At 41.1% G+C, this 27,962-nt stretch overlaps 1 protein-coding gene across 1 annotated transcript; it reads right to left on the bottom strand.

Annotated features, from left to right (window-relative positions):
• Positions 1-13,701: 13,701 nt before the first annotated feature.
• On the bottom strand, positions 13,702-23,983 carry TREML1 (triggering receptor expressed on myeloid cells like 1). The gene is made up of 6 exons (XM_036765838.1): positions 23,871-23,983; positions 23,055-23,387; positions 17,214-17,337; positions 14,921-15,006; positions 14,388-14,440; positions 13,702-13,980 (listed from the first exon to the last, which is right to left on the bottom strand). Exons 1-6 carry the CDS (start codon positions 23,911-23,913, stop codon positions 13,702-13,704), a joined length of 918 nt encoding a protein of 305 aa, XP_036621733.1. The 5' UTR covers positions 23,914-23,983.
• Between the last annotated feature and the right edge of the window lie 3,979 nt (positions 23,984-27,962).

Genomic DNA, 27,962 nt, shown 5'->3' with positions numbered 1-27,962 from the left:
TTGTACTCTAAGAAGATCACTTTGATGGCTGAATAGAGGATGGACTAGAATGGGGAGAGATTTGTGGCAGATAGGCAGGATATCATAATCAAGTACACGGTAATGAGGACCTACGCCAGGGTGATGGGAGTGTTGATGGTGCTCTTAAGACAGATGCTACAAAGGTAAAAATGATAGGACTGATTGGATGTGGGGAGTAAGAGTACTTGGGAGTCCTCTTGTGGGGCGTAAGTGACTTGGAATGTGGTAGTGCCCTTAACAATAATGGTGAAGTTTAGAAGAGAGGAGGGTTTAAGGGAAAAGATACATTCTGTAGTTATCGATAATATGCAGAAAAGCTAATTATCTTGACAGGTTTATTTTATACTTTGATGCTTTATTGAAGTTGTTGTATCAACTTTTTTAGTTGATCATCTCCAGGATTCACCAAATAAACTATCATTATGTCTGAAAAGTAATAATTTTATATCTTCTTTGACTATCCTTATCGCCTTAAATTCTTTTACTTGACTTACTGCAATAGCTAACATTTCTAGAACTATATAAAATAATAGTGGTGACAGTGTATATCCTTGCTTTATCCTTGATCTTATCAGAAGGCCTCTAGTATTTCTCCATTCTAGATAATGCTCATTTCTGCCTTTAGATAGATACTATTTGCCACATTAAAGAAAGATCCGTTTATTTCTATTTAGTGTCCCTATTCCTTTTTCAATGTTCTTAACATAAATGGGTTTTGTATTTTGTCCAAAAGCTTTTTTCCTGAATCTATTGCCATATTAATATAATTTTAATTATTTTTGTTACTAACATAGTTCTTTATGTTTATAGCTTTCTTAAAATTGAACTAACCCTTAATTCTTGGTATAAATCCATCCTGCCCATAGTGTATAATATTAAAAATATTATGTTGCCATAGTCTCATTCCTAGAGCTTTTCCACATGAACTGTTTTCAAGCTTTCCTACCCCTTCCTGTTCTGTAACAGGATACACATATACACACAATATACATATATAACATGCATACACACAACAGTGCAATAAATCTAAGTGAATATATGCACAAAATGTTTAATTGACGCAAGTATTCACATATAAAAATAATAAAAGAAAAAATTGGATACAACCCTAGAACTGGTATTGCTGGGTCAAAGGGTATAAACATTCCTATGGCTCTTTGGGCGTATTTCCAAATTACTCTCCAAAATGGCTGGATCATCTCACAACTCCACCAGCAATGTAACAATGTTCCAATTTTCCCACATCCTCTCAAGCATTTATCATCCTCTTGCTTTCTTATTTTAGCCAATCTTACAGGAGAGATGTGGTATCTAAAAGTTGTTTTGATTTGCATTTCTCTAATCAGTAGTGATCCAGAGCATTTTTTCATATGCCTATAGATAGCTTTAATTTCTTCCTCTGAAAACTGCCTGTTCATATCCTTTGACCATTTCTCAATTGGGGAATGGCTTGTATTCCTATATATTTGGCTCAGTTCCCTGTGTATTTTGGAAATGAGGCCTTTATCAGAGATACTAGTTGCAAAGATTTTCTCCCAATTTTCTGCTTCCCTCCTAATTTTTGTTGCATTGGCTTTTTTTGTACAAAAACATTTCAATTTAACATAATCAAAATTATCCATTTTGCATTTTGTAATGCTCTCTATCTCTTGTTAGGGAAAGGGACCCATATGTACAAAGATATTTATAGCAGCTCTCTTTGTGGTAGCCAAGAATTGGAAATCAAAGGGATGCCCATCAATTGGGGAATCCTGAACAAGCTGTGGTATATGAAGGTAATGGAATACTATTGTGCCATAAGAAATGGGGATGATACGGACTTCGTAACAACCTGGAAAAACCTACACGACATAATGCTGAGTGAGCGGAGCAGAGCCAGGAGAACATTGTACACAACCATTGATATATGGATTCTGTGAGGACCAACCCTGACAGACTTCGCTCTTCTCAGCAATGCAAGGTGCAGAGACAGCTCCAAAGGATTCACGATGGAGAATGCTATCTACATCCAGAGAAAGAACTATGAAGTTTGAATGCAGATTGAGGCACACTTCATGCTTGCCTTTTTTCTTCTCTTTTGTTTTTGTTTTTGGGGTTTTTTTTTTTGGTTCTGTCTCTTCTTTCTCATGATTCATTACATTGGTCATAATTCTTCTCCACAACTTGACTAGTGTATAAATTAATTCAATGCAAAGTTATACATGGTAGTTATATGAGATTCCATGCCGTCTTGGGGTGGGAGGGGGGAGGGAGGGGAGAAAATCTGGAACTCAAAATTATGTAGAACCATGTGTGGCAAACTAAAAACAAAAAATATTAAAAAAAAGAAAAAAGTGGTCATACGTGAAATTTTTTAAACAGATTTTTAATGTATATATTCCCTTTGGCAAGATGGTAACAAAGCTGTCATTTGTTTCTGTAACCCTTTCGGAACTTCTTTTTTGTACATAAGAGTTTTTTTAATTGTCGTGCTTTTTTTACTCATCACTATTTCATATAAGTCTTACCATATTTCTTTGTAGTCTTCATGTTTATTTCTTGTAGAACATTTATTAAAATTCATTCAGTTATTCCTGAGTCATCAGACACAGTCTGTTTCCAACTTTATTGTAATTATATTGGATCTGCCAGCAATATTTTAGCACAGATGGATTGGGTTTTTTTCCTATTAATAACCTCAGAGTATAATCTTAGTATTGATATCACCAGTTCCAAGGGAATGAACATTTTTATAACTCATTATATAATTCTGTGTTTCTTTCTGAAAAGAAAGAACCAATTCACAAATTCAACAGCAAAGTAATAGTATCCCTTATTTCGTACAACCAGGCAAGCATAGGCTGCCGATCAGGGGAATTCCCAGCTTCGATTAACTTAGAAGGTGATGAGAATTTGTCTTTGACTTTGCTTGCTCCTCCCCGTGAAAGGTATGGATGGTCCTGTTGATTCATTTCTGGTTCATTATGAATCAATTGCAATTGAACTAGTTGGCTCAAATTATTGTGGGAGAAACACCCTCCTCTGGCTAGTCTATAGAAGAAATCTTTTATTTCAGATTTAGCATTTTGGTGACTTTGCCATTTTTGCCTTTTACATTTGCAGAGAACAGACCAACAAGCTGATCTAAGAGTAGACCTGAGCCTAGGGGTAGAAATGGTGCTGTTGGGGGTTCCAAATGGCTGCCTGGGGGCAAAGGTGCTCCCACGTAACTTGAGAGTTCCTAAACCTCAAGTTCTTGAACTCTGGTGCCTAGGTTCAGCTCTGGAGAGTCAGTAGCAAAGGCATAAATGCTCTCAGCAACATGGCAGCAATGGAGAGAACCACATGATCTAAGTGGTAGGTATACCTGGACCCCAGCCTTCTGTAAAGACGAAGGGGGATTTCCCTGACAAAACAACCCTAGAAACCAATCTCTAGAAAGAGGCCATTTCCTAAGGCAGTGTCAGCATTGCGGTTTCCTTCTAGAGAAAAAAAAGATGAATTCCTGAGTATCATTGTTCTCTTCGAGAAATAAAAGGATCCAGGAATTTAACCTTCTAAAGAAAGAAAGGATTCCTGGCTAGTCCTAGACTTAGGGAGAGAGAATAGGAGGATGCATATGTGCCACCTTCCCCTTTGAAATTGGATCCAGAAAGAACTAACACGGGGAAAAACAAAATCTGGACTTTGCCCTTTACTATTACTATGACATTCTGGCATTGCAGATCCAGGGACATTAGCTCTCTAGTAACCCCAGATGCATTTCCCTTTTGGAGGGAGTCTAAGCTGTAGTATCATAAAAGGTTGGATGCCCATCGGAATTTTTAGATTGAAAAATATTCTCACTGGAATATTGAAGATTGCTTAGCTGGCAAACCCTGATATTTTTTCCCTTATGAAGGGACTGTACTGTATAGGCCTGAGGAAGGATTAGAGAAGAGAATTTGTTTTGTCTATATTTTGAGATTTCCTAGAGGGAACTTTAAATGAGGGTAAAATAGAGTGATTTACAGGACTTCCCCCAGGATTTGGCTCAGAACCTGATGCTACCTGGGCCACAGTGCATACTGCATTAAATTTTAAAGTCTTTTACTATCATTGCCATTTTGATGGATGTAAGTTGTTATTACTGAGTTGACTTAATTTGCATTTCTCTAATTATTAGAAATATTGACCACTCTGTGGTTATTGTTAATTTGTATTTCTTCCTTTGAGAACTGCCTGTTCATATTCTTTGACCATATATTTATTAGAGAATGGCTCTATTCCCTAAATTGATAAACGATCAAAAGATATGAATAGGCAGTTTTCAGAAGAAGAAATCCAAACTATTAATGTTGTTTAGACATTTTCTAGTCGTGTCTGAGTCTTTGTGACCCCTGTTTGGGGTTTTCTTGGCAAAGTGGTTTGCCATTTCCCTCTCCAGTTCATTTTACAGATGAGAAAATTTAGATAAACAGGGTTAAGTGATTTGCCCAGAGTTGCACAGCTAGTAATGTCTGAGGCCAAATTTGAACTTAGGAAGATGAGTCTTCCAGATTTCAGGCCCAGCACTCTGTCCATGGTGCCACCTACCTGCCCAGCTATTAATAGACGTAAAAGAAATATCCAAAATCACTAATAGAGGAGTGCAAATTAATACAACTCTAAGGTGCCACTTCACACCCATCAGAATGGCAGAAGTGACAAAAAAGGAAAATGACAAATGCTGAGGTGGCTGTGGGAAAGCAGGTACATTAATGCATTCTTGGGTCAAAAGTTATTAAACTGTGCATACCCTTTGACCTAGCAGCACCCCTACTAGGTGCATACCCAAACAAGATCAAAGAAAAGGGGAAATGACCCATATGTGCACAGATGTATGTCTATGGTAGCTCTTTTTTGTGGAAAGTGAGGGAATAATCCATTAATTGAAGAACAGCTGAACAAATTTTTGTATATGAATGTGAAGGAATACAGTTGTGAAATGATGGAGATTTCAGAGAAACCTGTGAAGATTCGTATGAATAGATAGAAAGCAAAGTAAGCAGAACCAGGAGAACAATTTTTACAATGACAACAATATTATACAGATAAATTTGAAACACTTAAGAACTCTGATCAATAGAATGAACAACCACAGTTGCTATCCGCTTCTAGAGAGAGAGAGAGGAAGAGGGAGGGAGAGAGAGAGAGAGAGAGAGAGAGAGAGAGAGAGAGAGAGAGAGAGCGAGCCACCTGATGGACTCAGTACAAACTGAAGTTTGCCTTCCTTCCCTTTCGCCTTCCTCTTTCTTTCCTCTTCCCCTTTCCCACCCCTCCCCTTCCATTTTTTCCTTTTCCTTTTCATTATCTTGACATGGCTAGTGAGGAAATTTGTTTTGCTTGACTATACATATTTGTAATAGGTTTTATTTTTCTTGACTTTTCAGTGCAGGGGGAGAGGAAGGAGACAACTTGGAAGTGAAAACAAAATTGAACTTAAAAAAAGAATGGTTCTCATAAATTTGTTTATATTAAAAACGCCAAAAGCTCAAATCACTGTCTTTCCTCTGTAACTTGGGTGATGTGGGCATTCCCACCCAGAGAAGCCCATTTATGTAACACAGACCACCCTGGCCCCTGCTGCCTGAAGGCCAGGTATGTTACCTTTTAACTCTCCTTCAGAATTTCCTGACCCCCTTAAAGGGAGTTGGCAAAGCATCTACACCCTCTGCATATGGCTCTAGCTCCCATCGGTGCTATTCCCTCAGTTGTAGGGACTAGTCCCCTACAAGTCTTTTGAACCCCAGATCTATTTAGACACATTAGTTTTTGCATATAAACATTTACTTCAGCAGGTATAATCACAAATATATATACATTATCCAGACATGTGGGAAGCATAATTCCCTTCCCTCCCCACTCCCTCCCCCATCAGTATTTCTTTTTTTTTTTAAATGCAATTTATTTATTTAACATATTTGGTTTTCAGCATTGATTTTCACAACATTTTGAATTACGAATTTTCTCCCCATTTCTACCCTCCCCCCCACTCCAAGATGGCTTATATTCTGGTTGCCCTGTTCCCCAGTCAGCCCTCCCCTCTATCACCCCCCTCCCCTCTCATCCCCTTTTCCCTTCCTTTCTTGTAGGGCAAGATAAATTTCTACGCCCCATTGCCTGTGTATCTTATTTTTAGTTGCATACAAAAACTTTTTTTGTTTTTGAACATCTGATTTTAAAACTTTGAGTTCCAAATTCTCTTCCCTCTTCCGTTCCCACCCACCCTCCCTAAGAAGTTGAGCAATTCAACCTAGGCCACACATGTATTATTATGTATAACCCTTCCACAATACTCATGTTGTGAAAGGCTAACTACATTTTGCTCCTTCCCAACCCATCCCGCTTTATTGAATTTTCTCCCTTGACCCTGTCCCCTTTCCAAAGTGTTTGTTTTGATTACCTCCACCCCCATCTGCCCTCCCCTCCATCATCCCCCCGCCTTTTATTTTTTTTTTATCTTCCTCCCTCTTCTTTCCTGTGGGGTAAGATACCCAACTGAGTATGTATGGTATTCCCCCTCAGGCCAAATCTGATGAGAACAAGGTTCACTCATTCCCCCCTCACCTGCCCTCTCCCCTCCTCCCATAGAACTGCTTCCTCTTGCCACCTTTATGCGAGATAATCCACCCCATTCTATCTCTCCCTATCTCCCTCTCTCAGTATGTTACTCTCTCATCCCTTAATTTCATTTTATTTCTTTTAGATATCTTCCCTTCATCTTCAACTCACCCTGTGTCTGCTCTCTCTCTTTTACATATAAATATATATATATATAAACACATATGTATATACACATACATACATATACACATAGATATATACATACATACACATTCACTTATATATATACATAAACATATATATATATACATACATATATATATATATATATATATATATATATCTGCATATTCCCTTCAACTAACCTAATACTGAGGTCTCATGAATCATACTCATCATCTTTCCATGTAGGAATGTAAACAAAACAGTTCAACTTTACTAAGTCCCTTGCAATTTCCGTTTCTTGATTACCTTTTCATGCTTCTCTTGATTCTTGTGTTTGAAAGTCAAATTTTCTATTCAGTTCTGGTCTTTTCACTGAGAAAGCTTGAAAGTCCTCTATTTTATTGAAAATCCATATTTTGCCTTGGAACATGATACTCAGTTTTGCTGGATAGGTGATTCTAGGTTTTAATCCTAGCTCCATTGATCTCCGGAATATCGCATTCCAAGCCCTTCGATCTCTTAATGTAGAAGCTGCCAGATCTTGGGTTATTCTGATTGGGTTTCCACAATACTCAAATTGTTTCTTTCTGGCTGCTTGCAGTATTTTCTCTTTGATCTGGGAGCTCTGGAATTTGATGACAATATTCCTAGGAGATTTCATTTTGGGATCTATTTGAGGAGGCGATGGATGGATTCTTTCAATTTCTATTTTGCCCTGTGGCTCTAGAATATCAGGGCAGTTCTCCTTGATAATTTCCTGAAAGATGGTATCTAGGCTCTTTTTTTGATCATGGCTTTCAGGTAGTCCAATAATTTTTAAATTATCTCTCCTGGATCTATTTTCCAGGTCAGTGGTTTTTCCAAGGAGATATTTCACATTGTCTTCCATTTTTTCACTCCTCTGGTTCTGTTTTATAATATCCTGATTTCTCATAAAGTCACTAGCTTCCACTTGCTCCAGTCTAATTTTTAAAGTAGTATTTTCTTCAGTGGTCTTTTGGACCTCCTTTTCCATTTGGTTAATTCTGCCTTTCAAGGCATTCTTCTCCTCATTGGCTTTTTGGATCTCTTTTGCCATTTGAGTTAGTCTGTTTTTTAAGGTGTTGTTTTCTTCAGTGTATTTTTCAGTATTTTTTTGGGTCTCCTTTAGCAAGTCATTGACTTGTTTTTCATGGTTTTCTCGCATCCTTCTCATTTCTCTTCCCAATTTTCCTCTACTTCTCTAACTTGCTTTTCCAAATCCTTTTTGAGTTCTTCTATGGCCTGGGGCCAGTTCATGTTTTTCTTGGAGGCTTTTGTTGTAGGCTCTATGACTTTGTTGTCTTCTTTAGGTTGTATGTTTTGGTCTTCTTTGTCACCAAAGAAAGAATCCAAAGTCTGAGACTGAATCTGGGCGCGTTTTCGCTGCCTGGCCATATTCCCAACCAACTAACTTGACCCTTGAGTTTTTCAGTGGGGTATGACTGCTTGTAGACTAACGAGTTCTATGTTCTATGTTTGGGGGGGAGGTGCCAGCTCTGTCAGAGCCGCACTCCTCCTTCCCCAAGGACCCCCAGTCCAGACTGGGCTTAGATCTTCAGCAGGCTGTTGCACTCCTGCTCTGTGGGCCTGGAGCTGGAAGCAGCAGCAGCCTTAGCTGCCCCACCTCCGCTGCCCCCGGGGCTGGAAGCCAAACCGCGAACTCCTTCCACTCCCGCAGCTTTTCCCACTAACCTTCTCCGCAGTCTTTGGTGTTTGTGGGTCGAGGGGTCTGGTAACTGCCGCAGCTCACATATTCAGGGCGCTAGGGCCCCCTCTGCCCGGCTTCTGGTCTGGATGGTCCACGCCGCTCAGGCTGGGCTCTGCTCCACTCCGTTCCCAGCTCCCAGCTCCGTGTGAAATAGACCTCACCCAGAGACCATCCAGGCTGTCCTGGGCTGGAGCCCTGCTTCCCTCTGCTGTTCTGTGGGTTTTGCCGTTCTAGAATTGGTTCAGAGCCATTTTTATAGGTTTTTGGAGGGACTCGGGTACGGAGCTCACTCTAGTCCGTGCTTACCAGCCGCCATCTTGGCTCCGCCCCCCCATCAGTATTTCTAAAGTCTCTTGGGAGGGGTTTAGCTCAGTTCCACGATCAACTAGTATAGGTTACCCTCTTTAAAAAAGGAAAGCATGTTAGGCTAGCATAATTTTTTAAAATGAACTTATCCTGGCACTTAGGGATCACTAAATTTCCAAGGACTCACAAAACTATGGATTCTTTCCTGTTAATAACTCATTCTAAATTTTGCCAGGGATAAAGATTTAGCCCTGGTAGCATACCATCAGCCAGCAGAGGCAAGTAAAGTTTCGGTATGGTGAATTGGGTCTGCCTCTTGTCTTCTGCTACCTCCATTCAGCTGTATACCTCAAATCTTTTGTCACCCTGTACTCACCATACCTCCAGGATTCATGCTGGTACCTGGTACTCAGGGCATGATGTTACTTTGTACTCTTCACTGATATTTGCCTTTGCTCCAGTCTCAGATCCAAGAAGTCAACTGACATGAGGTCAATAAATCTGTGGCCTTCTGAGGATTCTGTCCTTTTTTCTGGTAAAGCTCATGAGTTATTATAATGGTAGGCATTTCAAGCTAATGAGGGGCAATATTTTGGATAAGGAGGCCTGTCAGTCCCATCATCATTGTCTAGGAGATACCTATTTCTATACAAAGCTACAAAAAACAATTGCTGTGATGACAGTCACCAAATCAGGGTTCCAGAAGGACATGGAAATTTAATAAATATTTGTTGAATGAACAAATAAACAGATGTCCTAACAATATGAGGATTTGCTTGGCCTACTTGGAGGAGACTGAGGAGATGCTTACCTGAATTTCTAGGTCAAAAGATGTTCTCACTGGAATGTTTAAGATTGCTTAGCTGGCAACCCTGATTTTTTTTTCCCCTTTGGAAGGGACTTGGAAAACCACAAGCAAGTAATGAGTCTTGAGCATGCTAATTATGCTAATGTAAGGGTGCCACCAGCAGCTGTGGCATTGAAATGGCCGAATGCTGTGGAAAGTGAAAAGAAAGAACACAGGCCGGGTGGAAGAGTAAAGAACAGCTCCATTTATTAAACTGAGGGGCAGGGCTTATATACCCTTTTGGGCAAGCAGAATCAGCAAATCCACGTGTGAGGCATTTGCATAATGCCTGACTTCCTCATGCCTTTGTTCCCCCTTCGCTGTAAACAATATTGTGTTAATAGCCCGCGGTAGTATTTAGCATGTGTGTGTATGGGGGGGGGGCAGTGTTATTGGAGAGAGCACATGTATACCAAGGAGGCTTGAAGAGCCTTTATCCTGAACAGCACATGCATGCTGAGGTGGGGGGTGGAAAGCCCACGTGCTGAGTTATCAGCCCAAGGGCAAGAACAGACCTCTGGCCTGTATGTTATCCCAGAATGGACTTTCTCAGAGCTGGCCCTCTCCATAAGGAGAGGATCCAGAATAGCAGATAATCCAAAAGTCATTTCTATTTGCTTTTGGTGTGTGCTAAGTGGTTTTAGGACAGCTATAGATTTACACTCAATTCTATTTTGCTTAGTCTTAGATCAGCAATTTCTTTGAGCATACATCAAAGAAAGGGGTACGTGTGTGTTGGGGAGAGGAAGATGAGGAAGCATATAAGGAAACCAGCCTGGGATTAGAAATTTCAGTAGGAGTTCCATGTATAAACATGCCAACAACAAAACCACTTGGATCTTCTCTGCCTTCTAAAGCTTATTTAGTTTACTGGTACACAAGGAAATTAATAGGAAGCTCATCTTGGGGAAACTCCTAAAAGGATGGGAGATAAAGTGAGACATTTCTTCTCCCCAGCCCTCCCCACCCCCATCCCACTGTTTCCCTCCAAGTATCCCATGGCAATCTCAAGGTTGGGTGTCAGTCAGATTACTCTTATCTCTGATGACCCAAGGCTTTGGGGGTAGTAGGCAGATGTCTCTATCTACTTCTTTCAAGGAAAAAATGCAGCCTATGCTCTGTCCAAGCCCTTCCTGACTGGCGACTTCAGAGTCCTATCAGAAGAGCCTAGAGCATCCTGCCTCTAAAACCAGTAGCACTGAGCCTACAGAGTAACCCTGGTGCTTTCCATGTACTCCAAGGCTCTCCTCTCTTTGGAGTGGTAGAAACTTCTCTTTCCAAGTACCTTCCCTTGGTCAAATATAAATTCCTTGAGGGCAAGAATTATTTGTTTGTTTTAATCTTTGTATCCCCAGCACTTAGCACAGTGCTTTGCACATAGTAGGTCCTTAACACATTCTTGTTGGTTTGGACTGAGGTGGATTAGGATTCCTGGACCTATGGGTGGATTGTATTCCTAAATGTGTTTATTCTCAGTTCCTTTCCTGCCACTTAGCACCATAGATATTTTAAAGTTAGCCATTTTTCAGAGGAAACTCTGAGATGCATCTTAGAGGCCTGTCTCAGGATTAGTTCCTACTTCCACACAACTGTGACCAGGATGACCATACCTCCTGCTTCCCACCCACCCACCTGCTTCAGCCTCATTTGGTGTTACATAGTGACATCTCCTGAGAAAGGGCTACCAAGCCTAGGATAAAATTATTTAGTTGGTGAATCTTGTCTTTGGTACCCTTTTCAGCTTTCTCTGCACACTCTTGGCACTCTTGTATCCTCCACCAGCATCCATTCCATATGTCTGATAAAGAGCATTACTCTCAGCTGTCAACAAATCCTATCTTCTCCATGCCCCAAACCCACAAGATGCTAATAGACAGCCTGGCATCACTCAATCTGAGGACCATTTTCATTTTCGTAAGAACCTCTAGCAAAGTGAAAAGACATTCATACCCTAAATCTTTAATAGTGGAATTTCTGGCACCATGACAGTGCCTGAAGATATGTGATATATGATTATGTCTATATATCTATAAACATACATATATAACAACATACGTAGGTATATAAGCATATATATTATATATATATATATAATATATATGTGTGTATGTATACAGCTAAGTGACACTAGCTGGGCCTGGAGTCAGAAAAACTCATCTTCCTGAATTCAAATCTGGTTTTAGACACTAGCTATAGGACCCTGGGCAAGTCATTTAATCCCATTTGCCTCAGTTTCCTCATCTGTAAAATGACCTGGAAAAGTGGCAAACCATTCCAGTATCTTTGCAGGAAAACATAGATGAGATCACAAAGTCAGGCATGACAGAAAATGACTGAACAAAATATGTAGATACATACACAGGGACATTGAGCCCCTTGCTGGCAGCCTCCTACTCTTAAGGTGGTCCTGACCGAGAGGAACTGTCCTTGTGGCAATCACCATGTTCACCCACTGAGTCATTTCTCCTTTGTGTTTGCCCCTACAGGTAAACATGTACATACCCACACACCCCAGAGAAAATGGGGCAGGGAATTTAAGAAAAAACCTTCCTCATAGGACTCTGGAGAGGAGTACCAAGAGCCCTGTCTCTTCATGCCATTGAAAGAGCATTCGATCCAACTCTCTCCTCCCTACCAACTTCAAGTCCCCTATCCAGGCTTTTTCTTGAGGCCAGTTAGGGTTTGTTGAATTTATAGCCGAGTGGTGAGGTTGTAGAGGCACCAGAACGGTGCAGGGCAGTTCAGTGGAAGGAGCTCTGGACTTGGGATGAGGAGACTTGAGTTTGATCCCCAGCACAGACACTAGGTAGTAATGCTACTCAGAGTAAGTCGCTTGACTAGGAATCAAACTCAAGTCTCTTCTGAGTTTCTCCTAGCCTCAGTTTCCTCATCTAATAATAGGAAATGTTTGTGCTGCCTACTTCACAGTCATGTTACAAAGAAAGAATTTTTGGAGTCAAAGTGATGAGGTGTTTGTGCTTGGACCCTAAATTCTAACAGCCTCTGCTTGGGTGCCTGTGCCCCAATTCCAAAGCACATCCAGTTCTCATGAACCCATCTTATTCCCAAAACATTCTATCCCAGGCTGTCTCTCTCTCTCTAGCCCCAACTCATCTCTGCTTCTTCCTTTGTAAGCAGCTATGTGCACTATAGATTGAATTCTGGATGCTGATAGTTTAATGTACACTGAGTCATAACCATATTTGCTATTCACTGACCTTTCTAACATGTAATTTAAAGATAGTATTTTGTCTAACAAGACACTAGATGAGAAAATATTCCCTTTAGCCCCTACTAAGAGTGAACTCAGTGATGTTTCACAGTAAAGACCACACCCCCTAACCCCCCTGTGGGCTATTTGCTAGAGAACTCCAGGTAATAGGCCTGTGCTGTAGATACTAAATGTACATGTTCCTTTAAGAACTAACCACTCCCTGAACACACCCTAAACCACTCCCTAATCCCACCCCCAAACACCTAACTGACATGTCCCCCCCCCCCCCCAATCCCCTATTAGCTTCTATAAAGATTCCCCCTGCACCTCTGTATGGTTGCAGGTTCCCTAAGAACTCTTGCCGGCTGAAAAAGCATAATAAATCTTTTCCTCCTTGACTTAAAGAATGCTTGCGTCTGTGAATTCATTCCAGGCAGCCCCTTCCTGGGAACTTTGATTTGGGATCCCTGCATCCCTGGGTTTCTTCTCCCCCTCTACATTTGTTTCTCCCTCTACAAAAGCACTATAGAAATACAAATTCTCATCATCATCATCATCATCGCTGTGGGTCAGCAGTCATCTCTGGGTCTGCATTTTCCTATTTCTGAAATGAGGAGATTGGAATAGACGATCAACAAGAATTTATTAAGCCTCTACTATATGCCAGACATCATACTAGGGCCTGGGAATACAGAGACATGGCCTTCCCTCAAGGAGCTTACATTCCAGCAGGGAGGCAAGAACTCTAAAGCCTAAATAGTCTTTGGTTCTATGATATGAGGTGGACAGAGCCAGACCACAAGAATGACACTTCTAGGCACATACTTTCATGGTGGAGTCAGGGTAGGTAATGAATTACATTGGTGGGTTCTGGAGGTCAGTTTCCTCCTGAGCAGATTGAATGGGGACATCTCCGCCCTCAGCCCCTGGGGGGAAGACAACAGTCGCATATGTCACAGGGTTGGAACTGAAATGGACCTGGGGTTCTGATTTAGTTGGGGGTGGTGGAGGTGGTGGCTTTCCTGTTGGGGGACCTAAAGGAAGGTTGGTATAGGTAGTGTCATCTAAGGAGGGTGGAGTCTCCAGTTTGGCATAGGGCACACTTGATGGCTCTTCAGCAGGCATCCTGGTACCCTGTAATGGCAGTAGACAGAAAAATTATGCAGTCTTTTACCTGTCCCATAGGAGGGAGTGAAAGGGGATGCCAAGACTTAATCAGTCTTGATAATATAGCCAGGAGTACCTCTTGTCCCTTTTGATCAATCAAATCACACATTACCCCTTCCAGGTCTTGGGCAATAGATAGGATGTGGTCTTTTTTTGTTGGAGAGGGGGAGGGATGGGATGCATAAGGGCTACTTCGGGGTGGGAATGAATAGGAACAGAGAAAATAGCAATCATTGCCCAGGCCTGTGGAGTTGGGTATGGGACTGGTGAGTCCTGAATCTTGGGTCCCTTCTTCACCCTACTGGGTCCTGGTTTCACTCAGTGATAGGGCCATAGGGAGCATGTAGTGCTGTGGTCGCAGAAGGGCCTCTTACCAAAGCTGATGCTTCATTGCTTTGGGATCGACCACAAATGTCCAGCTTCCCTCCTGGAAGGACAGATGATAGCATATTTTTCTCTTGGCCCTGGTCCGTTAACCCTTTCCTTCAAGTCTACTCAGAATCCCCTGTACCCCACATAAACCCCTTCCCCAAGCTTGTGCTGTCGACCACTCCCAATTCTCTTTCTCAGCCCCTCCCCAACCTTCTTCAGATCCACTCACCCTTCTCCTTCAACCTCCTGTTGGCCCCTCTTTGACCTCCCTACCTACAACCTTCCCTAATCCACTTGCTGGCCCACCCTTAGACCTATCCACTGCTTTATTCCAAATCCTCCTCCCACCCCTCATCAAAGTCATGTGCATTGTGGGGTTGGGCACATAAAGAAAAAGCCCAATTGGGAAGCTTTCTGATGTGATAGGAGGGAAGGCCTACCCAGAGGCCTGGTCTGTATTTGTCTGGGGAAGATAACTAATGAATGCTACATTAGTAAAGTCAGAACGAAATAGAGAAATGGGCCATTCACTTACCCATTCTTCCAACTATCACAGCCAATACCACCGCAGCCACAAGTAGCAGGCTCAGGAGAAGTGCGGAACCCCAGACCAAGGGAATACTAAAGGACAAGAATGTGTGAACTCAGCCTTTGAGCCTGAAGGTGGTAAGAGATGGGCTTGGGAAAGCTCTCTAGCATCAGTCTTCTTCAGGACTGGGACAGTAGGGGAATCTTCAGAGGGCTCCCAGTAGTAGCTTAGAACCCAACCAAAATGGGTAAGAAGGAAGACTGTGCCTTGGGTCATTTGCAGGCTCTCCAGGTTGAGGGGTTTTTGAGGCTTATCCTACCTTACAGCCTCTGTGTTCTTTGCAATCCAGTGACACTGGTCTCTGCTGTTTCTCAAGCAAGAAGCTCCATCTCCCAACTCCTGGCATTTCCTCTGCCTGTCCCCCATGTTGGAATGTTCTTCTCAGCTTCCCTGTTTTTTTTTTCCTGGTCCCACCTAAAATCCCACCTTCTAGGGGAACTTTTCCTCACTCCCCTTTAATTCTACTGTCTTCTTTCTGTTGATTATCTCCAATTTATCCTGTATATAGCATTTTTGTACATAGTTGTTTGCAGGTTGTGTCCCCTGTCAGACTCCTTGAGAACAGGGACTATCTTATGCCTTTTTTATCCCCAGCACTTAGTTCAGAGCCTGGCACATAGTAGGCACTTTATCAATGTTTCCTGACTGAATTATTGACTTCATCATCAGTTTCCTGTATTAATTAGTCAACTGGGAGAGGGGACATTTGCCTCAGTCTGATCCACCAGATTTAGCCCCGGGGACAGAACAATGTCTCTTTTTTGGTTTTATTTCGTCCTTAGGGGACAAGGAACATAGTCACTGGATGACTCAGCCCTTCCACACCTTCTATCACCCTGGTGTTTTAGCAAACTTTGCTGCCTGGGAACCAGCTCACATCTAGTGTGGATCAGATATTAATTCAAGTATCAGATCTAGATAGTCTGGACATTTCAAACTAGAGACACCTGATGGTCAACTTGTCCAAAACTGAACTCATCATCTTCCTACTCACCCAGCCACCACTTAATTCAAGCACCCCCCATCACCTTTTGTTTAGACTATTGTAATCAGTGGTCTGCTGCCAAAAATAGCTCTCAAGAAAGAAAATAGTTGCAAAAAACAGACTTTTAAGTTTAATCTGCATTATAACATGTTCTCCATCACTTTCTTATATCTAGACAACCAACGAAACAATACATCAAACCCTGATTTGTAGCATTTGCTGATTTCTGAGGCACAGATGCTCACACTGAAAATGTAATAATTGGTTCTCTGTACAGCCTGTATGAACTGGCTCCAGCATACCTCTGACTATGGTCTCCCTCCTTCAGATCTCTCAGCCCTCCAATTCACCCTACATATAGCTACAAAAGTGAGTTTTTCTTAAGAGCAGATCCAACCATATTACTCCCCTATTCAATTAATTCCAGTGGCTCTCTAACTCTTGGCTCTTTGATAAAATATACACTTCCCTTTTAAAGCCTGTCACAACCTGGTCCCCACCTATCTTTCCAACCTCATTATATGGTACTTATTATATATTGCCATAGTAGGTAGCTAAGTGGTATAGTGAGAGAAGCAGGAAGATCCTAGTTCAAATCCAGCCTCAGACACTTCCTAAAATGTCCCTGGGGAAGTCACTTCACCTCTGCATGCCTCAGTTTCCTCATCAGTGAATGGGGATAATAATAGCACCTACCTCATAAGATTGTTGTGAACAAATGTGATTATACCTGTAAATTACCTGGCACATAGTAGGCAGTTTATAGTATTATTATTATTATTATTATGGTAGTTTATTATTATTATTATTATTATAAATTACTCCCCTTTCCACATTTTACTGTTGAGCCCAATTGGCATACTCCATCTGTCCTCTCTCTGGACCTTTCTTTATATAGGCTCTTGCTCTCCTCCCTTACCTTTGCCTTACAGAATCCCTCCGTTCCTTCAGGATGCAGCTTAAACACCACCTCCTCTAGGAAGCCTTTCTTGATCTCCCTCCCCTGTTCCCAATTCCTGTCCCTGCTTAGTGCACTCTCTCCTTAACCACCTTATACTTAACTATATTATATTAATACTGTCCATACTTATGTATATATGTAATACAATAGAATAGAATCTACCTTCCAATAAAATGTAAGCACTTTTGAGGGTAGGGTTGCCTCATTCTTTGTCTTTGCCTCCCCAGCATCTAGCCTGGCACACAGTAGTCACTTTAATAAATGCCTGTTAATTCATTTGATGGATCAGGTACCTCCAGTCTTCTTGGTTGGGCTCCAAGGGGCTGAAGCTTGGGCTGACTGCAGGATGTTCCGCAGGAGCAAAAGTCAAAGTTTCTTCCAAATAGTCTTCCTTGTCCTCCTTATCCTGCCTTGACACTGAAGAGACATACACCCCACCCCCCCAAAAGAAGAACTTAGCTCATTAGAAACATTCATTGAATGCATGTAGGACCTTACAACCTTAACAGGCCTGGGGGGGGCAGTGGTGGGGAGATGAGGAGGTAGTGAGGATATAAATGGGGAGGTGGGGGATTCAGAGTTGAAGAGGTAGTGGGGTTTAAGATTGAAAGGTATGGAGCTATAAACTACCAAATTTTGTGCCTGAGGTGAGATGTAGGAAACATTTTCAAAATGACTTTTTAAGACAAGTAGGTGGGTAGAGATGCTGATATATAAGCCTCCCTAGGCTGCTGGAGATACCTCAGGCTACTGGGAAGGACAGGTTAGGGATGGTGGTGATGGGTAGCGTTGAGCTGTGGTGGAGCTGAAACTCAAAATCTGCTGTATTGCTGTTTAAACCCATTATTCTGTTAACTAAGTGCCAAGCTTAGTTGATTATATGTTGCTGGTGGACTGCATAATGATTTCTGAGTACTCTAAATTATCATGCCCTGGGACAAAGCTCTAGTTGCTCGACCCCAGGTAGGACTATGAGAAAATGGAGAAGATGGTAAGGACAGAGGTGGGCAGATGGAAAGATGGTAAATCCAGAGATGGGGAAGCTGGAGCAGCAAGTGGGGATAGCTTGAGCAGGGATACATTATCCACAGACGTATGTCTGATGAGAACAAAAAGCCTATGAAAAAATATTGCTGCTTAAAATTTTGTTGAATAAAAGCTGCAACCAAGGTCTGTTCCTGGATATAACAAAGCTCTTTTATTGTGTGTGTGTGTGTGTGTGTGTGTGTGTGTGTGTGTGTGTGTATGCTAAAAGACCTTAGATTTTGGAAAAATATATTTCAAAGAACACAGGAGCTGGTGTTGCGTCCAAGAATAACTTACCCAGCAAAATTGAGTATAATTCTGAATGAAAAAAAATAGACATTTGATGAACTGAAGACTTTCAGGTATTTATAACAAAAAGACTAGAAATCAATGGAAAATTCAATACAAAATTTTGATCCAGATGAAATAAAAGGAAATCATTAAAGACTGATAATGCTGCTGATTAATGTCAAACTGTTTACTTATGACATATGAAAATGTTATTAATATTAGTAATTGTTAGTTATTAGTAGTAATAGTGTGTGTGTGTGTGTGTGTGTGTGCAGGAGGGAGAGAGGAGGTGGTTCAGACCTGTGATTTCAATTCCTAATAAGGAAATTCTCCCTACCCATACAGATCAGCAAATATTTGGCAACTTATGGACTTAGGAGCAACTCTATCTGTATACACACATACATGTATATATACATAAATGTATGTATATACTCACATATATAGTATATAAAGACACACATATGTATATATTTCTCTATATGCATATGTATATATGCATGTGTTTATATATTTTATATGTGTATGTGCACATATATACACGCACACATGTAATATATATGAATAGATATTACATACATGTATACACACATGAATATCTGTATAGATCTCTAGACCTGTGTTAGTAAAACTAGTTGCCTGACTGGGAATTCTCTCTATTGATACACTCATAAGTCTGGACACTTACACCAACACATGCACAAACATTCCTCAGACAGAATACAGATTTAAATTTCATGCCAGACTTGCAATTCCTCAGTGTAGGAAACTCTTGGTCCGGAAACCCCTTCTGCCAATGGAGATCTGCAGCTGCCTGCAATTTAACAGCCTTAAGAAGTTACCTGGGACACTGAGAGGTAAGTGACTTTCCCAAGGTTACACAGTCAGGACGTGTCCAAGGTGGGGCTTGAACATAGTTCTTCTAACTCTGAGACTAGTTCTCTATTCACTATATCATGCTAACTGTGTATGAATATACGGATAGATAGATATATAAATATATAAATGCATCTATATGTATATCTATATGCCTGTATATATGTGTGTATATACATACACACACACATATGTATATCTATATCTATATCTATATCTATATCTATCTATCTATCTATCTATCTATCCATCTATATATATATATATATATATATATATATATATATATAGACATATTAAGGATAGATACGACACCCAAAGGATTTAAAAATACACCAATCAAAGGCCAAGCCCCATCTTTACTCGACATGTAAGAAGTTAATTGAGGCTACCCTGGGCTACTCTTCCCCTTGTCTCCTATCTCTCCATCTCCCTGCCCCACAGAGGTTCAACCTGGCTTGGATTCATTATGCTATTGTTGGTACAGTAACAGAAGTGTTGGATTAGGAGTCAGAGCAAACTCTAACTCTTCCACTTACTGTCTGCCTCAGTTTCCTTATTTGTAAAATAAGGACTTGGACCTCAAGTTCTAAATCTATGATCTTCACCCACAGTCCTGCTATCTCTTTCCATAGTCAGAAAAGAAACTGAGCTCTGGCAGGGGAGGGGAACAGTGTCCTCAGTAGACTGAGGCACCAAACTCTAGAATATCAAGGAAAAGGGATGGATAAGGCAAGAATGGAAACTAGGCAAATTTATGGCAATGAAATAATTGTTCAATAAGAAAATCCTGGAATGCTCAAACTGTAAGAAACCTTAGACATCATCTAAGCTTAACTTCCTTATTTTACAGATGAAAAAACTAAGACTCAGAGAAAGGGAAATGGTTTGTTCTCCCAAGTCCCTACAGCATATGAACATTTTTATGAGGTGGTCATGTTTATTTTAGGGGCAGCTAGATGGCTCAGTGGATAGAGCACTGGACCTAGAGTCAGGAAGACCTGAATTCAAATGTGACCTCAGACACTTATTAGCTGTATGACCTTGGGCAAGTCACTAAGCCCTGTTTACCTTAGTCCACTGGAGAAGAAAATGGCAAAACACTCCAGCATCCTTACCAAGAAAACCCCAGGGACAGTATAGACCTTGGAGTCACAAAGTGTTGGACACAACTGAACAACATTTTTGCTTTATTTCTAAGAGCTTTTGAAAAATACAGGAACCTTTCCCATCCCCATGGCATAAATTCTAGAGACCCATATGACTAAAGCAAGTCCATCCATGTACCAAGTTCTAAAAAGAGCTGCCCACTTTCTCTCCAGCCTTCCTCTTCAACACTAGAATAATACATTTAGAGCTGTAGGATACCTCACAGGCTAAGTGCTATCTGAATCCTTTCATTTTACATGTGAGGAAACTGAGGTCTATGATGGTTAAGGTGACATAAGATTTAAATCCAAGTCCTCTCCCTCTTGAACCACTGCCATTTTCAGCACACCACACTATTTTTTTGGGGGGGGAGGGTCCTAGCCTTAATTGGGTACTAATAATATGAATAATTCTCTCTTCCCTTTTAGCAAAGAAGGCTCAGAGCGGTAAGGAATATTTGAAAAGCCTACAAAAACATTAATATAAGCTGAAGCCATTCTGACATTTTTTCCTTCTAATCCTAAAGTTTCAAGGAACCTGTTTCTTGTTCTCCCCTTTTAGGGCTCCCACACCCATAATCCCAGCCTTTCCCCCAGGATTCCAAATTCTATTCACCTCCAATCCTGTGAAACATACCACATTTGTCTCCACTCTGCACTCCTCCTGAGAATGGGGGCACACTATATGTACCCAACAGCAGCCTAACCTCCATACCCCACCGCCCTAGTTCTTGACTCACCCTGATTCCACCATAAAAGTGTATGTGTGATTTCAATATTTCCTGACTACAGGCGGGGCACTTCTTTGTTGTTGTTCAGTTATTTCAGTTGTGTCCAATTCTTTGTGACCCCGTTTAGGGTTTTCTTGGCAGAGATACTGGAGTATTTGCCATTTCCTTCCCCTAGCTCATTTTATAGATGAGGTTACTGAGGCAAACAGAGTTAAGTGACTCGCCCAGGGTCACACAGCTACTAAGTGTCTCAGGCCAGATTTGAACTCAGGTCCTCCTTCCTCCAGGTCTGGTACTCTATCCACCGTGCTACGGTGACAATTTACTAAAAATAATTTAAGGGTTTGCCAATTTGTCATTTTTTCAGCCTCTGAATTCATCATGACCTGTATATACACGTAGTTCCTACACACATACACATAGATTCATTTCTAAAGGATGAAATTGTACATTTTAAACAAAAAACAATTAAAACCGGTACCTCCAATTTGGCCCTAGAGATGACTTGAGAAAATTGTTATCTCTCCTTTCTTTGCAGAGGTGGGGGACTATGGGTGTGGACTATTGGACACACTGTCAGACACTCCTAATGTGTTGGTTGATTCTGCTGAATTGTGCAATTTCTCTTTATTTTTCTTTGTCCTAAGAAATGGCTCCCTGGCTAGCAGAGGGGATAGGAATATATTCAGAGGAGAAGGAGATGAAGAAACAAAAGATACTAATGAAATGAGGTCTAGTCTTTATCCCCTAATATTAATAAAACTTAGAAGATCTATGGTTTCATTGGGATAGGGAACTTCCTTCCTCCGCCAATGGAAGTAGAGGAACTTAGTTACTTAACCTCAATTTGCCTCAGTTTCCTCAACTATAAAATGGGTATAAAAACTGCAAAATGTTGGGTTGTTGTGAAGCTCATCTGACATAATATTTTTTTTGGATGGGGGAAGGCAAGACAGTTGGGGTTCAGTGACTTGCCCAAGGTCACAGAGCTAGTAAGTGTCAAGTGTTTGGGGCCAGATTTGAACTCAGGTCCTCCTGACTCCAGGGCCAGTGCTCTACTCACTGAGCCACCTAGATGGCCCTAAGATAATATTTGTAAAGCACTTTGCATGGCACCTGGCCCATAGTAGGCACCATATAAATGTTTGTTCCTTTCCCTTATGGTTTTAGAAAGATGCCTAAAGCAAAAAGAAATGGGGGCCACTAATCTGTTACATAAGGATCTCTTTTGGCAGCATATTTATTTCATTTCAAAATTCAGTATAATCTTTTTTTTTTACTGTATTTTCATTTATTTTCTTAAATATTTCCCAATTACATTTTGAAGTGGTTTGTGTGGCACTCCTGCCGCTGACATGTTTGATACCTCTGGCCTAGAACACTGAGAGATTTGACTTGCCCAGGGTCATTAAGTGGCACATGTCAGAGGCAAGACTTGAACTCAGCTCTTCCTGATTTCAAGGACAGTTCTCTGTCAATTATACTAGGCCACCTAGGATTTTTAAAAAATTTAAACTAGGGTCTCAGGATCAAGTTAGACAGGACCTTGGAGGTTATGAAATCCAACCCTGTCTCTCTATTTTGCACATGAGGAAACTGAAGCCTGGGAAAATAAAATGACTTCAAGGTCACGAAGGCAGTAAGTGGCAGAGTAGGGATTAAACTCAGGTCAGCTAATTCCAGACGAGGTGCTCAGTAGACTACATAATGATGCTTTTTAAAGATAATTATTGATGGAAAAAGCAAAGTCATCCTATGTTGAAAATATTGACTGAATAGAGGAAGGATATGGTGGGGGTAGGTGGGATAGGGGGAAGCCGGGGAGGAAAGCACATTCTCTTGTGTTCAGATGACTGGAAACCCAGCTAGGATGGAAAGGCCATTGTCAGGAGATAGACGGCTTATCTTGGCCTCACCACGCAGAGTGGCTTCCTCCTCCTGGAGAGAGGGAAAGTTTTGTCTTCTTCCCATGGCTTGTCATTAGGAGGCACCCTCAGAGAAGGACTTTGCTGAGATCCAAGATTCCTGGTTCCTGAACTAAAAGTTTCTACATGACACTCACCCAGAGGGGATACTCTCAGAATGAACATGCCCAGGGCCCGGAGTCCCCTGGTTGTGTCCACCATGCAGCTATATTCACCAGCATCCTCCAGCTGCACTTCATCCATCACCACTTCAAGTAAGCCTTCACCCAGGTCAGTGAGGTGGACCTTTTCACTGCCTGGGGCTCTCCTGTCCACGACTGAGGTGACAAGGGGTCTGCATTCTGTGGAAAAGAACTGACACCACACCTTCCGGGCCCGGGCATCCTCTGGGTTATAGTGGCACTGCAGGGATATTGAATCACCAGCAGTGGTCTCTATTATTTCGGGAGCAGCACCTTCAACAATGCAACCTGGAGAAGAAAGAGGGCATGGTATAGCAGGTGGTGCACCTTACATGAGTAGCTGATACCCACAGGCATGATGGTATTAGGGGAATGCAAGGCTGGTCTCCCCTTCCCTTCTGACTAAAGGAGGTTGGATGGACCTTAGAGATATCTAAGGCAGGAGTTGTGTGTGTGTGTGTGTGTGTGTGTGTGTGTGTGTGTGTGTGTGTGTGATCCCTTTTTAGAACAGTGTTTCAAAATGCATAAAATAAAATATATAGGATTACAAAGGAAAACAATTATATTAAAAATGAAGAAATTTTTTTCCATCCAACTTCATGGTCTCCCTGATACCTCCTTCACAGACCCCATGTTAAGAACCCCTGGTCTAAGGGGACAAAAGAGAGGAGAGGACTGTCTAGCGCATCAGTGCCAAGCAGCCCCATGGGGGTGTCTGAGTGCTCAGGACCCTTTTCATTGAGAGAGTCACCAACCCTCTTTAGGCCTTACCTGTCATACCCAGGAGAAAGAGCAAGAGTAGGGTGGAGCCCATAGTGGGACAAGCTGGAGGCTCCTCTGTCCAGGGAGCAGACTGAGCTCAGATACTCAGTCCAGAGAATGATAGAGGGCCCTCCCAGATGCAGGAAATGCTTTCTCAGGGTACAATCACATGGGTCTCCCAGTGACCAAAATAGGGGCAGCTCAGTAGAATATGGCAAAGAGGCGGAAGATGTTAGGAGGTTGACAGGCACTTCCACTGAATTGAGATGGATGGGAGTAGGAGTGGAGAAGATGCCATAATGAATCAGTTTGCCAACTCTTACCAATTCTACCTCCACAACATTTCTGATACTGTACTAGCTCAGGCCTTCAACACCTCCCACCTGGACAACAGTCTCCAACCGGTCTCTCTGCTTCTAGTATGGCCAATTCATCCTATCAAATTGATATTCCTAAAATGCAAGTCTGACCATGTCTCCCACCCCGCCCCCTGCCCCCACTCAAGAAGCCCCAGTGGCTCCCTATTGTTTCTAGGATCAAATACAAACTTCCATTTGTCATTTAAAGCTCTTCACAGTGTAGCTCCAGTCTACTACCTCTCTAGGCTCATTGATTACGTATCACTCTCCTTCATCCCATATCCAGCCACGATTGCTATACTGAATCGCATTTCATTTCCCCGTTGGTGACTTTGTACATTCTATGACAGGAATGACCTTTCCTTACCTCTACTTCTTGGAGCTGCTATCACCCTTTAAAATTCTATTCGAATTTGGTGCCCCTCCATGAGTTCTTGATTTCCCCAGTTATTATTAACTCTCAAATTGCATCCCACATAGACAGCCTTTCCTTTCATATGTATATGTGTCCATCAAGCAGTTTCCTTTACAAATTGGGAGGTAAGATGGAATATTTACTTTATGGTTCAACCAGTAAGCCAGTTTCAGTAGAATTTAAAGTATGTAAAGAATATCATAAGACTTCTGTTAACAGGGCTGAGTGAGTGGTTATATCTTGGTCCAGCTTCCCATTATCAGCTCAAAAAAATAAGAAATAGGCCAATGTAAAAGAATAACAAAAAAGAAAAAGAGGAAAGGAAAAAGAATGCTTCACAAAGAAAACTTCCCTGAAAAAAAACACAGTAGAGGGACTAAAGAAATCAGTAACCATAAAAGAGGCCACAATAGAAAAATGGGATAAATGAAATCAAGGAGAAATCTCTAGGAATAATGCTATAATAATAAATCCCCAGATAATTGGAGAAATGCAAATGAAGACAACCTTAATTTAACACCTTATACCCACTGGAATGGCAAAAATAGCAAAAAAGAAGATTTCAGATAAAATCCAGTGTTGTCAGAGTTGTGGGAAAACAAATACTCTAATGCATTCATAAGACTGTAGATTAGTGCGAATGTTCTAGAGAAAAATATGACAATATACAATATAAATACAAAAATAGATCATACCTTTTGATGTAGTGATTCCTAGGACTCTATTACTTTTATGTGTTTTTAAACTAAGTGAATATTTTAAAATTAACAGACATTTTATTATCAAGCTCCTAAAAAGACTTATTGGCTCTTGTCTCCACTTCATCAACACTTTAATTTATTTCTCCCCATTATAATGAGGCTTCTGACCCCCCACCAAATCCATACTGCTCTCTCAAACCTTTTCTTAATGACTAAATTCATGTCTTTTCTGAGTCTTCATTGCAGTTTTTGACACTTTTGGCTACTGCCTCTCCTTCTAGATATCATTCCCTTTCTTGAGTGCCTTGACACTGTTCTTTCTTGGTTTTTCTACCTTCATGATTACCTTTTTAAAACAAAATTTAAATTTAGCGAACACAAAAAAGTCCATTTCCATATTCAAAGTAGAATAGAAAAGAGGATTGCATGTGAAATGATGAATCTCTATTTTATACTCTTTGCTTTTTAAATAAATTCAGTGTGTTCCCTTTATGCTTATGTGTGTGGTTCCTTCTTAACCTTATTTCTGTTCTATGCATTTTAAAAATATGCCTCAATGATTTTCTTTGTTTCTCCTTTTTTGGGAGTGGGAGCAGTGGCAAGTCATAATTAACTTTCCATTCAAACCTCCCACCACAAATAAAGAAAAAAAATACAGTTCTTAATGTATATGTAGTACCTATATTAGATTGCATGCCATCTTGGGGAGGGGGGAGGGGAGGGAGGCAGAGAAAATTTAAAATATGGAAGTAAATGTTGAAAACTAAAAATAAATAAATTTATATATGAAAAGAAAATACAATTCTTGCAGTAAATAAACGTAGTCAAGCAAAATAAAGCCATACATTTTCAATGTCCAAAAATGTACGTCTCATTTTTCATCTTGATTCCATCACTTCTCTGTCTGGAGGTGGATAGCGTATTTCCTCCTCAGCCTTCTGGAGCCATGTCTTTTCAGTCTCTTTTGCTGCTCTGTTGCGTATATCACACCCCTTAAGCACGATTATCCTTTTAGGCGCTGTCCTGGATTCTTATCTCTTCCTTCTCTACTCTCTTTCCCTCGATAGCCTATTGGACATTTCAAGCTAGATGCCCTGGAGATATCTTAAATTCAACATGTCCACAAATGAACTCATTTTCTCCATACCCCCTGACCCCAACCAACGGTACTGCCAGACTTCCTTATTTCTGTTAAGGCACCACCTTTCTTCTAGTGTCCCAGGTTCCTATCATTAGCATCACTCTTGACTCTTCATTTTCCCTTTTCCCCAGTTGTCAAATTTCATTGTTTCTAGCTCCGCATGCCCTGAATCCAATTCCTTTTCTTTAGTCACACAATCAGCACTTTGGGTTCAGACCTCCATCACCTCTTGTCTAGGTTATTGCTACAGCCTTCTAATATGTTTCCCTGATTTGAGTTTTTCCCAATTTTAGTTCATTCTTTACACAGCTGCCCAAAATACAGCCATTAAATGGAGCTTGGGTAGGGTCCTATTGTAGTCCAATCTATGAGCTTCAGAGTGAACTGGGTTTAAGGTTGAGAGAGAGAGAGAGAGAGAGAGAGAGAGAGAGAGAGAGGAAGAAGGAGGGAGGGAGGGAAGGAAGGAAGGAAGGAAGGAAGGAAGGAAGGAAGGAAGGAAGGAGAAAGAAATTAGCTAGTAAACCCCAAGTTAAGTGGGCAGCTTCTGCAATCCTGAGGGTCTTCCCCTCCCAGCTTGATTTTTTTTCTTTTCTTCTAATTAAAAGGGCCATCCCTTGATTCACTTCTTAAAGATGCCTATTTATTGAATGGGCGTTACCTCACTCTAAGTGAGTACATGAACCTAAAATGGCCAGTATCTCCCATTGCATCCTGGGGCATCTCCAGTCATCCTGATGAATATCAGATCATTGGATCCAGATGGCTCTGGAGGAGAAAGTAAGGCTGGGGAACTTGCAGAGCCTTCCCTCCCTCAAATCAAAGTCAACTGCAAGTCACATCATCATTTCCCTGATGTCATGGGCCTCTTCAAAAACGAAGGACAAACACAACACTGCTGCCAAAATGATTATCCTTAACTACAGATCTGACAACATGGCTCCTTGCTCAACACATTCCAGTGGCCCCTATTACCTCTACAATAAAATATATGCTTTTTTTGGCTTTTAATGTCACTTGACCTCTTGGAGTCTTATTTTCTACATCTTTAAAACAGACATAATATATATGTATATAATTATATTTACATATATTTTATTTATATGTATATATAGTGATAATTATATTTATGTGGTAATATTTAATGCTATCTACCTTGTAGGAGTGTTGTGAGGGAAGCTTTACATAAATGAGAACCATTCTTCTTATTATTTTTATTCCTAAACCCTCTTGCCCAAGCTGTGTTTCACTCTACCCTCTTCTCTCCAGCCACCTCCTTAACAACATTCTTGCCAACTACCTTGCTGTTAAATTTGTATCCTGGACCTCTACAATTCTGAAATCATGAGCCATGATCAGATTAGTTCTATTGTTCCTGATTGGGGCATGTCAATCTGTTACCCTGTGGAACTACTCATCATTCTTGTAACTTTGTTGGCCAAAGTGCCTCTCCTGGGCCATGACTCTTTTGTGTGTATTGTTACTTGC

Source organism: Trichosurus vulpecula, chromosome 7 (genome assembly GCF_011100635.1).
Source record: "Trichosurus vulpecula isolate mTriVul1 chromosome 7, mTriVul1.pri, whole genome shotgun sequence".
NCBI lineage: Eukaryota > Metazoa > Chordata > Mammalia > Diprotodontia > Phalangeridae > Trichosurus > Trichosurus vulpecula.
The sequence above is the reverse complement of the archived record's forward strand: the minus strand, read 5'-3'. Positions and strand labels throughout refer to the sequence as shown.

Bases quoted from the DNA above. Each gene is read 5' to 3' on its own strand.
- TREML1 (XM_036765838.1), bottom strand. From the start codon at position 23,913: ATGGGCTCCACCCTACTCTTGCTCTTTCTCCTGGGTATGACAG. The intron at 15,007-17,213 runs GTACCTGATCCA...CTTGTCCTTTAG, and splicing joins CCCAACCAAGAAGACTGGAG to TATTCCCTTGGTCTGGGGTT. The intron at 14,441-14,920 runs GTAAGTGAATGG...CTGTCCTTCCAG, and splicing joins TGTGATAGTTGGAAGAATGG to GAGGGAAGCTGGACATTTGT.